Source organism: Plectropomus leopardus, chromosome 13, assembly GCF_008729295.1.
Source record: "Plectropomus leopardus isolate mb chromosome 13, YSFRI_Pleo_2.0, whole genome shotgun sequence".
Lineage (NCBI taxonomy): Eukaryota > Metazoa > Chordata > Actinopteri > Perciformes > Serranidae > Plectropomus > Plectropomus leopardus.
In genome coordinates, this window is record NC_056475.1 from 25,127,324 (window position 1) to 25,145,049 (window position 17,726).

The 17,726-nt window shown below is 40.2% G+C and overlaps 1 protein-coding gene across 1 annotated transcript; it reads right to left on the reverse strand.

The window, feature by feature from the left end:
• Positions 1–10,453: 10,453 nt before the first annotated feature.
• On the reverse strand, positions 10,454–17,089 carry LOC121952369 (transgelin-like). Its single transcript, XM_042499002.1, has 5 exons — positions 16,915–17,089; positions 11,720–11,900; positions 11,455–11,626; positions 11,171–11,273; positions 10,454–11,049 (listed from the first exon to the last, which is right to left on the reverse strand). Exons 2-5 carry the CDS (start codon positions 11,891–11,893, stop codon positions 10,902–10,904), a joined length of 597 nt encoding a protein of 198 aa, XP_042354936.1. The 5' UTR covers positions 11,894–11,900; positions 16,915–17,089; the 3' UTR covers positions 10,454–10,901.
• Positions 17,090–17,726: the final 637 nt, after the last annotated feature.

Genomic DNA, 17,726 nt, shown 5'->3' on the forward strand with positions numbered 1-17,726 from the left:
TAATTTTAACTGTGACCCCAAACTGTCCCAGAGTAACTGAAATAGTCGTTCCATCTGGATGTTGTGCTGCAGACTGAGTGTGAAGTCTGAAGCACTGTTAACGCGTTGAACTCCATCCAAAACGAAACAACATGAAGTAATTGTCTGGTATGCTGGAGTTCACGAGTCTGACGCAGGAATGAATGAGGAATTAAAGCTGGTATTTTTACTAGTTTTTCCATCTTAAGAGCCATGCTGCTGTAAAAATGATTTCACGTAAATCTGCGTCGCCTGAAATGGTAAAAGAAAAAAAAGTTAAAGGGCACTTTCTGGTGAGAAAATTAAACATTTTATCTAAACCATCTGTATGTTTAGACTGCTGGTGATCCAAATCTAAATATGCACTTTAAGTTTTTCAAGGTCTTGAAGCCAACCATAGGTAAATATTTGACTGCTTCATCTGTCAACACAGAGTTTGAAAATGGGAAATGATAACTTTCTAATCCCAACGGAGGCCTCACCAGCCAGTTAGCTACGCCCTGATAAAATCTGGCCCTGTGTGTTCCTGCTGTATTGACCTGTTTAAAACTTGGCTCTAATTCAGTATTGACGACCTGGGCAGTGTTTGGTATCTGTAACACAACATCTCAAAGGCCTGTATGAACAGAGAAGGCAAGAGGAAAGATTAGATACATGTTGCACCTATCAGAGGTCACTTTATGTGTGAACCTGTGAGGTCAGGGTTTGTAATATGCTGCCAGATGTGATAAATGGTGCTGTGGCTACAACATGCGTTGAAGACATATAGATCTATATGTCATCTGCTGCAGTTGTTATCGAATAACACAGCACAGGGATTCAGCCTAACCCTGTACTGAAATGCCTTCTTATTAACCACTTTAGCAATGACCATAAACCGCAGGCAAAGACACAAGTTATTAAGCATTTTCCCAGAGTTCACTGTTAATTTAGATCAGATTTGATGTCTGCTGTGATGATATATTGCAAAAAAACCCAAACAAAAACATTTTAACAATCAAATTTAATTCTTTGAAAACGAGGGGCTTTCAAGTCTAATTTTACTCATGGGGTTCAGTGTCTTTGATCACCATGTGAGATGCAGTTTTTCATATGATTTCTCTCAGATGTCATGATTTCATAAATGATGAGCAATATAAGTGCATATTTGGGCGGGTGCCATGTGCTTTGACCCTTACGGTGTTTCTTTTCTCGGTCAAAAGTTAAAATCAGTCACATGTTTTGACTTCCAAATCAGACTATATAATATCACAGGATACGAATAACAGAAGTTGTTCTCGTGCCAAAAGCAGAAGTTAAGAGAAATCAAATCTGTTGTTTTTATGCTTCGCAGCAGAACAATTCTTTTACATCAGAAATCTGCATCTGCTGTCCTGAGGGGACCGGGGGATTTTTTAGTAAGCTGGAATATGCCTCTGTTCTTGGGAAGTTGCAGCATTGGCAGATCATGAAAAAATGTGCCCCTGCTCACAGATATAGATATACAAAAGGCCCCACCACCTCAGACTTTGTAGAGGGTTTTGCCTCCTTTGTTGTTGTTTTTGTTGTTTTGCATCCTTTTTTAGTTGTTATGTATCTTTTTGTGGTTTTGTGTCTCTGTGTTGTTGTTTTCTTGTTTTTGTATCTTTTTGTTGTTGATTTGCTGTTTATTTGTAGATGTTTTGTATCTCTTTGCGATTGTCTCATTATGATCTTTTTGTGGTCTTTTTGTGTCTCTTTGTGGTCATTTTGAGTCTCCCTCCTGGTCACTAATTTGAGGGACATTTTCTGGATGGAGGCCAGGGAGGGGCCTAACACTTTGGACCCCTGGGCCTGTGCCCAGTAGGCCCATTCAGTAGTCCACCTATGGTTTGTTGAGATTTGTATTTTTGTTGTTATGCCTCCATGCTGGCGATAGCTGTGGCCGTATGCAATAGTTTATTTTTGTGCTGATTGTAGAGATCTTCTGTGCTGTCAGAGGGAAGATGTGTGTGAAGCATTCAAGTTTTCACAGACATGGGTGTGAACTGTCAGTGTAAGTTGACTGGTTTGCGGAGGCATACAAGCACAAAGCAGGAATTCTAGTGTGATTTTAGTTTAATTATATACAGTTTATGATGGAAATCTGTGGTGAATTATTGTATTTGTATGAAGATGAATATGACAATAAACAGTGAAAACACGAGGCACATTTGGGCTCTCACAAGCACGCCTTAAATGGAGCCATACGGTTTGTGAGTGGCTGCACCCTTATATTCAGAATTTTAAGTTTTAAATTAAAGTGTGTGTGTGTGTGTGTGTCTGTGATTAATTTTTCTTTTTACTTGTGCCTGACAGAGGCATTTTCATGCAGCAAGACGTGATCTGGAACATGATATTACATGTCTGCAACTCCATGTTTGCAAAGGCCACTCTATTTTCACTGAGAAACTCCTCCTCCTCTGCACAAAGCACTTCACAGCTTCCCTGCAGCAGATAACGGCTGTCATGACTGGTTGATCAAGTGATAAATAGCAGCACAAAGTGTTGAAATGAATATGCGGCAGGTTACAGAAAACCCTGAAAGATGGTTTTAAACCGAGGCAGCATTTTCTCAAGGTGAGCTGCATTTAACTCTTAGGGCCTGCTTTAATATTCATACCGCTCTTAGCACAAAATGCTCTTTTAAAAATCAAGGTTTAAAAATAATACACATTAATATGATTTTCTGTTTCATTGACTTTATATTTTTAACCAACATCAGTCCTAATCATAAATATCAAATATTAATTATTACTCATAAATTTAACCCTTTAAATAACCCTTAAAATGGACCCCCCCCCCCCCAAAAAAAAAAAATTAAATATTTACACGACATGCTAAGTAGATTTTATTCATTTTTTGATTATCGCAGCTTGGGATATGACAATGATTTGCAGCAACATTGATTGTGACAATGCACCTAGTGGAAAGATCACATGGAAAAGAGTAAAAATGACAAATTATGTGGCAAAAGCCAAAAAATTGCGGTTTGAAAGGGTTTCAGTGGGTTTCAGTCACAATTTTGTTTACACAGTGTACTTTAGACTTATTGTATGATCTTAGATGGAAATATCAAGATTAAACAAAAATCCACAATCTGGCCAATATGTATGCCATGTCCGTAACGATAGTCCCTGAAGATTAACGTGTGCTCTGAGCTTTCAACATTGCATTTGAATGAACGATTCACCTTTCATATCTCAATATTTGGCATCAAACCAGCAGTTTCAGGGGAAACATCTGCTTCCTGACTCAGATTACCCACCATTTACACCTGATACTCCTGTGACCTACCTTTTTCAGCCTTTTATCATTCAACGCAGCCACAGAAAGAGCTAATGACGCATGCCATCACTGCTGCAACTTTCTCTGTGGTTCAACCCTATTCATGCCTATGAGTCATTCACACACACACACACACGCACTCACATATTCAGTCTTCACATTAACCTCAGCCTGGAGGCAACATTTACCGTGTCTGATGTGACATCCATGTTTAACCATTCTCCAAACCTGTAGTCTCCAGCTGATTGCCTCTCTACGTCAAAAACACATTTGCTTGTCACAAGTTGGAAAGCCGTACTTGTGCATAGAGGATCTCCTCCACACACCTCCTTAAAACCCTGCTGGAAGGCAATGGAGTAGTAATTATACAGAGCAAATAAAACCAATCTGGTGCATCATTTGACACTGCAGCTGCCCAAAAACCTGTTTTACCTGCACTGATGCTTGTGTAACACCACCCTGACCTCACTTGAACAGCGCAGAAGAATCCCAGAGGATTTTTCTATTCTGCAAACAAGTCATTGAAATCCATTCATACCCATTGATTTCCGCACAGCACCTCTCGAATAATTGTCTTGGTCCTAAAGCTAATTCAGCAGGTCTCAGGTCAGGGTCAGGCTGTCCTATTTACTTCCTCAGCCTTTCACCGGGGCAATCATTCCTCAACTGCTGCCTTTTGTGGTGTCACTTAATGACCTTGGACTGACATCACCCAGCTGCATACAAAACAAAGCAGCCTAATATTGCCTTTGCTGTCAATAAATGCCTGTTTTGTTTGGTCTTTAACTGTAGTTCAGAGCAGAATGCTCAGCAGGACAAACTGACCTTTGGCCTATTCAGGACCCCAGCCGATTACTGTGTCTCAGCCAGGCTGTTTTTCTCCGATTTCTCAACTTATCTCACTTATCCTGCCTCTTGATTTATGACCTCAGGCCTGACATCTCCTTCTGACACTTCATAGAAACCATGAATGCCTGCAAATAATATTTAATTTGGATTCCTATTTATTGAAAAAGGAAATTAGTATTGTAAAAATCAAATAGATATCTATCTTGAGATGTTTGACTTTGGTGTGGTCTCGACCAGATGTAAATCAGGGAAAAGCATCAGCATTAAATGCATCAGTCTTTGATCCTAAAAAGGACGTACGAATGAGTCTGTATTATCCCTTTCCCACCAAAATTAGCATGTGCATGTGGGTTTTTAAAATACAGGTAAACTTGCTAAATGTGAGCGATTAGCTGTGTTCCCACTGCCACTGAAGTCACTGCTAGAGAGCGAGTCAGCCCCTCTGTCAGCCGACGTGTGTGTTTGTGTTGTCTGGTTGGTGTGTCCGTGCGACATCACGGACAGAGAACAGGTAGACAGTAGACAGCAGCAGGAACAGAAAAGTTTTCAGTGGCTTCTTCTCTTTAGTTAACTCTTACCTATTCAGTCTTTCTTTCAAACTCGGTGCACATGTATTTAGAATATTGTTTTAGCGCTGCTCAGGAGGAGACAGACAGTAATAAGTGACGGCGCCTCACTGCATCTTGACAGTTAAGGAACTGAAATTAACGCATTCACCGAGGTGTTGTGTTTATACTGGTTAGAGCCGGAGGGGATAAAAACCTGTGTGTACTGCAGAGTCATTTGACCCGGGTGTGATCGTTCAGATTCCCATTGCATTAAAAAGCCAGATGTTAGCGTTTTTTTTGTGCAGGCGGGAATGAGGCTTCAGTGACCATGCAGACCAAACAGCCAGTAGGAGTCACTGATGCTGCATCCACACCAAATCAGGCATGAAAACGCCAGTTCTCCCAATCATTTCAATATGAAAAGTAAAAGAAAAAAGTATGTATGAACAGATCATGTTTACCATCCAGAGTTTGTTTGTTTATCCATGTGTGCTGATAGTCAAAGAGTGCCAGAGATCTTTTAAAGGAAGTGTGTAATGTTAAGAGGGAAATAGTGCCATCTAGTAGTGGGAATTGCAGATTGCAGCCAGCTGAAACTTCATCAGGTTATTATTCCTTTAGTGTTTTTTTTTGTTTTGTTTTTGTTTTACTTGGAGTTATATTATCTGCAGAGGTCTCTTCCTTTCCCAAACAAACAGAGTGGGCGATTTAAACTGGGAGTTTGCTGAATAAAGCAGTTTGACGGTAAAAAGTCTGTTTTTTTCCGTCCTCCACTCCCCCATAAATGTAAGTAACACGTCACACTCTGCTGCACAACTTTGCAGCTTATCACCACAATGCCTGATTTGGTGTGAATGCGCCCTAATGCTGTGACCCAGTAAACACTGCCGGTTCAACAAATCCTCTGAATGAAAGAACAACGTTTGACCACGCCCTCTAGAACAACACAAAGAAGCATTATCTGAGTTGATATCTTTATCAGCCATTTGTGACTTGAACATTGGGCACTTCCTAAAATTGACTGATGCTGTTGCTCTTTTTGGGGAGGGCAGTCTCACTGGTTATGCCTAAGCCATGACCACTGCCAGAGACTGAAACCAGGACTTTTTCCACTATGTCACTCAGACGCCTTCATTAGTTCTAGCCTGATAATCAGACTGAAAGGCCATTTCAATGACTCGAGTCTTAAGATCTCCACGTGGTTACTTTAGTTCATCCTGGCTGATTCCTAAACTTGCTGGTAAAGTGTATCAAAAAGCTACACATAAGGGTCCCTTATGTTCCTGTTGGTTATGGTACATACATTGGTAGAAAGATGTACTTCTCCAAAACTTTTCTTATCAATGTGCAACACTGTGTCCTTCCTCTTGAGACACAGCTGAAAACTAATTCTGAGAACTTGACTTGACCTTTAAATGACCTTTTGGTGTTAAGGGAGTCAGCCCTCCACTGGAGCTGCTGGAGCAGTGATATGACGCCTTGCTCAACAGCACAGAGATAGGAGAAGGTGTATTTTCAGAGTCTAAGGATTCAAACTGGCATCTCTCCACTCATAAGGCCACTTCTTTAACCTCACGGCTAATCGTCGCCCCCGTTATGCCCCTGTATGGCAGAAAAGTGCATTCCAGTGCAGTGAGGCCGGTGGTGCGTTGGTGTTTCCACGCTTTCATTTAAACCCTGATGGAATGAAGGAAATAGCTCCTGGGTCAAGAAGGCCGGGCGCCGCTGCCCTGCTAAAAAATAAGATGTAGAAATGTTTAAAACGTCAAGACAGTGAGATAACGATTTTAGGTGGTGAGGTTTTTATCTCATCAGAAACGAAAACTGATGAAACTACAAAGTAATGCTTTTCTGATCATTTTTTTCCCTTGATGTCATGATCCTTTGATTTTTACAAGGAGCTTCATGAAACAATAAAAAACAAATCATGTAAAGGTCAAATATGAATTTAATTGGTTGATTCTATTAAATTTGCTCTGTCGTATTGACTCATCTGATCTGCCTTTCCCAGCTTATGAAGCATGTTTGTGTGTTGACCTAAGCAGTCTGCAGTAGATAAGGGTGACAAACAGTAAAGAGGAGCTCCGGTGTGAAAATGTCCCGCAGGGAGACAAAGTGGGCATGTGTTTGTTACTAGATACTCGAGATAAACTTGAGCAGATGTTTGGAGTAGTGTTAGACTCAAGGAGCTCACCTATGCCAAAGCACACCAGTCTGTAAGCGTTGAAATAAATATTAGTGTTGAAATAATAAAACACTTTTTGGCAATTATGATTATCTTAACTACAGCTGAGAAAAACAGCAGCTGTCCCAGAGAGAGCTTTTGTATTTCGGACACCATGAAGAGCAAATGATCTTGCTCCATTAGAAGCAAGTAGGTGCTGTAATAAGTATTACTGAACTGTTATTTATAAATCTGACTGTATTGTGATAAAGCTAGAGCACTGGTTTCCAACCCGGGGCTCCTGACTCCCACTAGAGGCCACCAAATGCTCATGAGGGGCCGTGAGGCCTACTTGATTTAAAGGAGTGTAATAATTTTATTTTCACATTTCTTATTTTTTTAATATATGGTAGGTCTGTCTTATTTATCTAATTTATTTAAATTCATCTGAATGGCTTGTATTGACACAAACTTGTTGCAGTTATTGCGTCTGAAATGTTTATCGGCTATTATAATTTAAATACTCATTTATCTATTTGTTTTTTGATGAGTTGCTGTTGTTGCTATTTTTACTTTTGTTGCCACAGGTGTTTGTTCTATTTTTAGTTTATTTCTAATTCGCTTGCTGGCTCTTTCAAATTGCTTGGCGGGTTGCATAAATTGCAGACTATTGTGATTTTCAATTTTACCTGTAAATGATAAGAAAAAATGTTTTTTGAATGTTACATATTTTACCTAATAATAACAGTGTCACTTAATCAGTGGTCATCAGTTTACTGAATGATAGAAGGGGGGTCCCTTAAGGAAAGGAAGGTTGGGAACCACTGATCTAAAGGGAACAGTAATGCTTTTACTGTAAAATGATAGAAATAAAAGAATTACCCCTCTGTGCAAAAACTTTATCCACACAGCTTCCTGTTACCAGACCAAGAATAAGAAGGAAGGGGAAAGGGAAGTCGTTTTTTTTGCCCTCTCTCTGCAATGATCACTCCTTTTTTGGAAATGCTCTCTGATATCTTAGGCCCTCTCTCCTTTCTTGACCTCTTCTCCCTCTGACCCCAGCTACCTTAATCTCCTTTCTTCGACTCCATCTTGACATTTCTATTTTTTTAACGTACCTCCTCTTCCTGTTGTTTCTTCACTATCTCTTTCTCTCATCAAACCTAACTTTATTCTGCCTCTGTCCCCTCCCTTCTGCTTTTCTTCTCCCTCTGCGGCCTTTTTCTGAGTCAGCTCATGCTGAACAGCTTAGTCGCTCCTCAAGCACAAACACAGTATAAACAAAACCTTGGCAGGAGATAGTGATAGTTCTCTTCTGAATCCTCCTCAGCGCTCTCCTTCCATCCAACCAGGCCAGGAAAAATCCAAGCTTTATCCCGAACCATCATCACTCCCTCCCGACATGTTTCTCTCCTCCCTCCTTTGGGCATATTGGGCCTCATGCAGCAACATTCTCTTAGATGTCTCCTATATTTTCTCTTAAAGTTCTTAACTACCCAAATTTGCTCTTACCCAGGTGTACTCAATGCTGAATCTCATTTTTTCATACTTTACCCATTAGCATTGTTAACCCCCCCTTACATTATATAAAGGCAGGTTTTGTGCCGTGTGCAAAGACTCTGGCACATACCCAACAAAAAAAAGAAGAAAAGGAACTTATGCAGTAAAAATCAACATACTGTTAAACAAACTAAAACAAAATAAATGGGATTTCAGGGAATATATATTAGAATATTAAAAGTAAAAGTATGTATCCAAAAATGTTTAAATGCATTTAAGAAATCAAAAATAATTCAAATAATTTAAAGGAAAAGCAGCAAGTTAGTCTATGTATGAAAAGCTGAAATCATGAAATGTTTTGGGGTTTTTTTTGCATGAAAATAGTTGCCAATGAATTTTCTAATTAATGTTCTAATTGTTTCAGATGCACTTGTATTCTTTCATATAGTTTGTGTGCAAAAATCTTATCAAAAGAATTTGTTAAGTATCTATCTAATAATTGTTGTGGTGTAAAAAGTACAATATTTCCCTCTGAAGTGTAGAGGAGAAGAAGTACTAAGTTGCTTGAGGGTTACAATTCTCAAGTAATGTAAAAGAACCTCGCATTTGTACTTTAGTTCAGTGCTTGACTAACTCTACTTATTAGTCACTGCACTCAATGCAAGTAAAGTATATTTCTTTGGCCCTGAAATTTAGTAACCCAGTCATTATAATTACTCTAAAGCATAATCAACATGTGATTAAATGATACTTATGCATTTTATTTTTAATGTTCCTCAAATGTAAAACTTACTTCAACAATTTGTGCTTTGTGAAAACAGTATTTTTTTCTCTTATCTTGATAAGGGTGCTCTTGAGCACACCTAAGAGAAAAGCAAAAGAAAGAAATCATTGGTGAATCCCCAAAATCATTGCGTACTAAAAAAATAAGAACAAATCATGGTTATGAGCAAAAATAAGAGAAAAACAGCTCGTACATTGTTTCTTGCATGAGGCCCAATGTCTTCTTTTACTGCACTTTATTGCATCCAGTTATCTCTGTGTAGAGTACAGCTCAGCTTTAAGCAAACAAGGCTAAGTGTTATGCTACTATAGTTACCTGCAGGAAGTCTCAAACGAATATTATGGGTTGCTATGTACATTTATCCCTTTTACTGTTTACCTGGTGTCACCAGGCTATGACGAATCACAGTGAATTTTCACAATGTGCTGATCAATAGTGTTATCAGTAGATGAGGACAAAGCCTTCCATTATCTCAGTAAATCTAATCACCACACAAGAGGCTTCGTAACAGGTAAATCGAACTTTATTCAAAATCATCGTCATTATATATGATGTAAGAAACACTAAAAAGAAGGTCTGAAGTTTTGATTGGTTAAATGAGAGCATCTAACTGCATACTGTGTTATAGAGCAGATAAAACACACTCAACTGTATTTTTTTGTTTGTTTGTTTTTCTTACAACAGTTTTAAACCAGGCATTTCACTTTCTAGAATGACTATACAGGTGGATTTGTTTGTTGTGACCCATTACTCAAAATTTTGTACTTAACATTATTGTAACCCACAACACTCAGTGCACTTCTCACCATCCAGGCTGCCACCAGTTTCAATTGATTCCAGTGCAAAACAAATGAGACTTGAAACTTGCTCGAGATCATGTGACCTATCGCATGCAATGATCGGATACATTTTCTCTTTATCGATCATTTTTTTCTTCTGCTGTTGTGAGCAGGGAACCTTTTCAAAACTCTCCTTGGTGGTACATTCAAGTACACCTTGACAGTCAAGAATTGATAGCTGCATTGTAAGAAGAGCAATGCTGAGAAATGATGGGTGGAGGGGCTCTATATTTAAAACATGTGCATTTGTCCCCCCAATTAAAACATGTAGAAGAAAACTTTTATTTTGACACAATTAAAGACATTTTCACCCTAAATTGTTGCAGAAAAAAATACAAATTGGTGCAAAAAAAAAAAAAAAAAAAAAAAATCACTAGATTGCAGGAAAATAAGTGTCTGATGTTCAAAAATTTTCCTGCTGAGGATCCCCAAACCCCCCTCTCATTGTGCCCCCCCCGTGTTGAAACAAAACCTACACCCTTGGCTGAATGTGATGCAAGTTACAAGTCTTTGCAAACTGATTTGTATAGTGAACTGAAATAAAATGAAACCCCTGGATGTCTGGAAGGTAAGAAATCTAAAATTTTGCCGTTTTTTAGTCATGTAAAGCACACTTGGTTTTCAGGTAGCATGTTAAAAGATGCAACAACTGGAATGATCCCCTAAGAAAAAATATAATTTACAATGCAAAATGCTCTCGCTAATTGTTTACTTGCACAGTTGAAGGTATCTATTTATGTACGTGTGCTCAACATGAAGTACGTGCTTTATATGTGCACAAGTTCTCATTGGTCCCGGTTTTGGTCCAGTTTAGGTCAGGTCACATTTCTCCTCATGGCCAAAGTAAGAATCAGAGTTTCTCCGTCCTCACTGGCCTTTCAGAGTGTCTGGGAGGGTTGAAGCATTGCTCAGATTCAGTTGTTGTTGATGATCTGCCTGGGTCGTCCATAGCTCATTCCAGCTTGAGATGCTCCTTTATTTGTGCCCATCTGCAGGCCGATGACACTTTTGCCTTCACTCAGCTGCTGTTCCGTAAAGTCTCTCCTGTTCTCTTGGGCTTTCCTGCACACATACAGACACAAATCTCTCAGTCCACAATCTCATTCCTTAGCACTGAAATAAAGCCTCCTTTGCTTTACCAACTTCCCACAGAGAGACTGGCTCATACATGTGTCAAACTCACCTGTGGAACCAGTTGGGGTCTCCCTTGTAACACCCATCGTCCTTTGTCACAGCCAAACTACCCAGAGCCATCAGGGTCCTCTGGACAGCAGCCATGTCCTTGGCTGAAGACATGCAACAATCCCACGTGAACCGAACATACATCAAATACAGGGGAGAGACAGCAATCTGTGCTCTCTATCACTGGATAGAACTTTATTTTCTTGGTTTTAATGTGGTAAATTCACAGAACACTGAGCACTGTTGTAATAACACAAATTATTATTAAATTTCTGCTTGTCTTACCTTCAAAGAGGTCTACAGTCTGAAAAATGTCTGTTTTGGTGACTCCATAGTTTTCCGCAACGCTGAGAAACATAGATATTTGCTCCATCTGCTTAAACGCCATGCCGGGGTTCTTGATGTTCTTGATTGGCTTGTTGGCTCCATAAAGGCTATTGATGAGCTGACAGAGCACCTAAACATACAGAGAGGAAGCGAAGCCCTCACAATATACTGCAAACAATGTGAATTACAATGCTGGACTGAAATTACAAATCCCCAAACTCACACATCCATCCTTGAGCCAGTTTTGGAATGCGACCTTGCCTGGCTCAGGCCGGTCCGCGCCACACTGGAGGACGATCCACTCCACCAACCTTTCCTCCAGTTCCGGGTCATATTTCTTATCAATCTTACATTGTACCTCCCGGCTCAGACCGAATTTAGGACCTTGGTTTGCCATTCTGATCCTGTTGGGAGGGAAAGTTAGTTTTAGATAGGCAGGGAGTTTAGCGCACTTTGCTCATTGGCAGCATATTGTTTCCTTTTCAATATGGACATTTGATGGATGTTACAACCTTCACATTCAATCCCTGCCCTGCTCACACCCACAGTCCTGGCCTGGAGTCAGAACAAATAGAATTTAGTGTGCATGTGTGCCAGAAGTGTTTCCATTGTGTCTTCTTGTGTGTTCAATCTTTTCAAAAGTTAGCAATTTTTTGCTGCTCCTTACTTGTTCAAGGGGCTGATTTATTGTTTAACATTATGTTCAATTGAGGTCAGTTAAGTTGTTCAAATCCGGCATCCAAATAGTGCTGATGGTTAAAGTAATCGGTTGACATCTTGGGAAATACATTCGTTCACTTTGGGACCGAGACTTAGATAAAAAGATAGATAGCACTTTTATATGTGTTTGTTAAATATGAAGCTACAGCCAGGATCTGGTTAGCCTAGCTTAGCATAAAGACTGAAAACAGAGGGAAACAGCTAGCCTTGCTCTGTCTCAAGATAAGCTTTGAAGGTGCTGGATACCAAACTCTAACCGGCACCTCTAAAGCTCCCTAATTAACACACATTATGTCTCAGCACAGACGCCAGAAGAAAATGTTGGAATTGTTGTGTTTCTGCAAAATATGTTACATTTTGTTTTGCTTTCCAGCAGCTTTTTAGACACCAAATGTGGGTGTTTTGTAGTGCGCTGTTGCTGTTCCCTCAGATTTTTAGGCAAAAAACATGGATGTTTTTTGGCGGCCTATGGCTGTGTTTCCACAGCTTTTGTAGGCAGGGATGTGGGTGTTTTCTATTTCTAGAGATCTCTCACTGTGTTTCTAACCGATTTTAAGGCAGCAAACTTTTTTTTTTTTTTTTTTTATAGGCCCGTCTCTGTTTCCACAACTTGTTAGACACCTTGAGGTTGTTTTGTAGCAACCTGTCACTGTGTTTCCAATGACTTTTTTGGCACCTAATGTGGGTGTTGTGTAGAGATCTGTCACACTATTTCCAGCTGCTTTTTGTGGCAACCTTTCACTGTGTGTGTGTGTGTGTGTGTGTGTGTGTGTGTGTGTGTGTTTGTCCAGAGGGCAAACTTTGCATTTCATGCCTGGGTAGTGGCATGAAAAGTGCTGAAAAATCGCAGTGGGGCATTTGCCTCCAAAACTGATATTTTCAGCCAAAACATGATCTTTTGATCTCATAACCAAGTGGATTTTGTGCGTAAAATTAAATATAAAGTTTCAATATATCTGCTGCCTCAAATCATGGAAATGCAATCTGTTGTTTGCAGAAACATACAATGCCAACGTTTCTTCTTGCAGTTGGTTTGTACATCTGCCAACCTGTAAACTTATATTCAAAGTACACGTGGTATCGATCTTCTCATCTTACTCTCCACCAAAAAGCATACAAGCGTATTTCCCAAAATGTTGAACCGTCCCTTTAATGTGATAGTGAAAGAGGTCAATGAGGAGTGAAGGACAGTAGTACAAGTATTCATGTATGTGTGCTTTTCTAAAATACAGCACAGCCCATTTAATTCTAATGGTAGCCTTCATCTTCTTTATCATGTCATTATGATATTAGAAATGTATTATCTCAGTTGTGTATTAAACATCAAAGTTCGAAGCTTTGTATTTCCTCTTTCTCTATTTAACAGATATTTTGTACTTATTAAGCTGCATGTTAAATGTCTGTCAGAGTTACGACTCTGCTGTAAGTAATTACGGTTGGCCTATGTCACTTATTAATGCAGAACAAGCTTCCTGCTGGCTTCTGCAGAACTGCTCCGCTCCCTGCATCCTGTTTGCTCATACGGCTGTCACTTCCTTCCTCCCTCCCTGACAAAGGTAACTATGTATATACAGGACTCTAAACAAAACAACACTGTGCAGCTCACCATGGGTACGGCCTTTAACAAAAAAAAAAAAGGTCTAGAAAAACCCTCCGTCATGCCTGTTAACCTCCACAATGCAGTTATTGCTTTTGCAGATCTGATTAACTGAGTTATGCAATTCAGTGAGGTTTTTGCAGAAAGAGAAAGCAGATAACATATGGAGATGTTTAAGCTGATAGGAAAGTCCTCCACTCTTACTCTCTGGCAATTTCTGGTATGTATATGTTCTGCAGATATGTGGAAACTCTACATTTGATTGCATTTTAATAAGGCTGGAGATACCATGTAGGATTTTGTGCAAGAATCTGAGTTGGGGTTTTTTTGAACAGGATTTAATTTAGAGCATAATCTACGAACTATTATCTCTTGCAAAACAGACACTTCTCTATCTTACACAATATGTGTTGATAGAGTGACAAATCATCATTGTGTCTAAAGGCTCCACACTTGGAGTCCTTCCTGCGATAGATCCCGCTTGCGGCTCTGTTCATTGTCTGTGCTTGCTGTGGTTGTATGGGCATGTGGAGAGAGGCAACTTCCTGTCCGCTGACGTGATTCCAAAACCATTTTGTTACAGCTACAAGGGTGAAGTAAACATCCAAACTCTTGAATCTCTTTCTCAATCGCAGCAGACCCATCTGTTTTGTCCTGGCATGTTCAGAGAACATCCAGCAGCTGCAAACATCAGGATTTATTTCTGTGGGATGATGAAGTCAGAGAGTCTACTCTTTCAGATTTAGTTTTAGTTTAGTTTTACTTTTACTTTGATATCTGAACTGCACATGCAAACCACTGACTGGATGCCACAAAACTGGATCATGCCACTGTCACTCATCACTGAACATAATTACCATTTACACGACTGATTTTTTTTTTTACTGTGAATATGACTGTTAAACCCACTGCAATCTAGTAGATTAGCACAAGCTATTCCATGGCAGAGTGTTTGTCCAGGTGTGTGAGTGTTGGAGGATTACGTAGATCTGTGCACTTTTTAAAAATCAAATGGGAGCGGCCTCGTAAATACTGAGAACATCTTGTAATCTCAGAGTCACGTCTACAACGCCCCACAAAACCCATGAGGACGATAAACAGTTGTTTGCGCTGCCGAGGTTACTCAAACATGGAAAACAAGTATAATCCGGTTCATGCTTTGCTCATACATGCAAAGAGGTGAATGCCGCAACACACTTTTACTTCTTATCATCATATTTCCAAAGAAGAAAAATATTTTCGGTTATTATTCTAGGCCCAACATAATGTGCAACTCAGTTTCATGCAATGTTTGCACTGGGGCAGGGGGTCCCTGCTGCATCTCTCTTTTAGCTAAGAGGTCTTTGGTCTAAACATCAAAGACCTCTCTACAGCTTTAATTTTAGTGCTCATCATGTCACTGTGTGGCTGGCGTCTGAAATGTGACTGTGTATGACTATTGCTATCTACTCATCACCATATAACAACTATATTTGTGAACTTTCCGAGCAAGAGGCGCTGACATACTGTCCACCTCAGACACAATAATTATTCTTTGCGTGCACCGTAAACAGCTTTGGCACCTATAGGTTGCCATACACATTACTGTAGGCCTAGTTTTTTTACGCCACTCAATTTTATAAAAGGGGGTCTCTGCTCTGTCTCTCATTCAGCTCGGGGGTCCTTGGCCCAAAAAACGTTGAAGTCTCCTGTTCTATAACATCCAGTAGCCCCAGAGTCTGAGCACACAAGATTTACCATTAATTCTCTGCGTTAGCTGTACACAGTGGCACTCCTTAACCCTTTTAAAACTGAGCTTGATTTCTTTCAAAAACAGGGAAAGAAGGCAATGAACAAAAAAAGAAGTTCCCTAGTTTTAAAGAAATAATCTTCTAAATCTACTGAGATGTAGCAGAAATTGTAAGAAATTTCTACAACGTTTTTTTTTCACAACTTTCATTGATCCCCCCCACCCCCACCCCCCCATCCCCCCCCGAACGAAATTTGCTTGGTATTCAAAGGTTTAAATACTCGTGTGCAAAAGCAGCACAAGAAAAGTGATGTCTCTCCAGGATTCAGAGGGTTAATAGCTGACTGCTACGCTGAGTCATTTACGAGTTAAGTCTTGCTCAGACGCAGTTCCAGTTGTTACTGTTATATTCGTCATTCTCATCCCACCCGCCCGCCCAAATTCTTCAACTTATCTATATAACTTGCAGTCATCCGTTACAAGATGTTTCACATATTTCTTTTAATTGCAAAACGGCTGCATAAAAGCACATCGTTGTAGTTATTTTCCATATCAAATTCATACCATCTCAACTGGTCACAGCTGGATCTGTGATTCATTTACCTCAACACGAGGTTGAAAGGTCACCATGAAACCTTTGAGATCTGAACACAATGGATTAACTAGTTCACATGATTGTAACTTACAGTGTCCACGGCTGTGTTTTCCTTCGCCCTGCACACACCCTTGCTGCTTCTGTACTGCTGCTGCTCAGACTCTATCTGTGTTTCGACCTTATCGCTGAAGATAGCGAGAAAAGCCCAAACACTGCAAGTCACAGCCTGTAAGTTATCTCGCCACATAAAGTGCTTGCATGCACATAAAACTTAACCATGGTTCATAAATGTGGCAGCATGTGTGACAAACACGTGTAAAGTTTTACTGCCACATCCTGAAGCAGCAGCCTGGTGCTCAGCGCATACATTAAACCGGAAAATGACATATTATTAGATAGTTCTGGCTACATGTTGAAGGAGGAGAGATTTGTGGGGCTTTGAGGCCTCACATTTTTTGAGCACAGGAGAAGAGCGCTGAGTACAAAGGTAGATAAGACGCAGGGTTATGTAAGACTGTAAGAATGAAGAGACTGGTGGGTCATTCAGAAGACTACTACTGAAAACTAAAAAATAACTTTAGTCGTGTGTATGAACAAATATGAGCAAAAGAGGAAGGAGACAGAGAGTGAGGGTGGGGTGTGTGATACATTACACCTCATTCACGTTTCCTGCACAGAGTTAGCTGCAAGCTGAAAGCAGCAAAGAAATCTTTCGCAAGAAATCTGAGAATGACGGATGAGATGGAGAGAAAACAAGAAGAAAAAGTGTTTACTTACTTTGTGTAGTGGCTTTCAGGTGAATACAGGTGACTTGTGTAGCTGTGTTCCCGCTATTCTTCCTTCTTACGACACAGTGCAGAGTGCACCACACAGGACTGCCAACACAAATACAGCAAACAGCCTCGTCTGAAATATATGACTTCACCACATTCAACAGAAAGAGAGAGAGAGCGAGAGAGATATGCCTTCACGTCCTCTTATTTCACTCACGGCCCGCCCCTTTTGCTCTTTCTGTCTTTCCCCACTCAGATTGTAATTCCTTATTTAGGAGAAGGACGGGAAGGAAAAAGAGGGCATGTGACTGGAGAGTTTGGTGTGGTCACTGAAAAGAATTCTCCAAATTTCTGCCTCTACCACCAAAGAACGAGACAGGATTAGGAAGGAGGGAGGGAAGGAGGGGTGATAAAAATCCTGGAGAACAGTGCAGTTTGAGGGAGCACAGGAAGGGAGTTAGAGTAATTAGAGAGCAGCAAAGCACAAGTAGGAGATTATTTATTGCCTCGAACTGTTAATGTTTGTGTCTGAAAATGAAACAGGCAGCTGTGGAATGTAGATCCTTTCCTCTCTGTGGAGTTTCATGTCAAGACAAAATAAAGAGGAAGAAGACGGAGAGGTCACGACATATCACAATGTAAATTAAGACATCTGGAAGTGGCTTGTCCTCGTGTGTAGTTACAGCACAGAGTTAAACATCTAGGCAGTTTCCGTGACAACAAGGAGGGACACTCCCTCCGAGGCATTCCAACCATGTCGGCCTCGTCGACAAGTCAGGACCCGGCACTGCTTTGAGACATAATGATGACATCAGA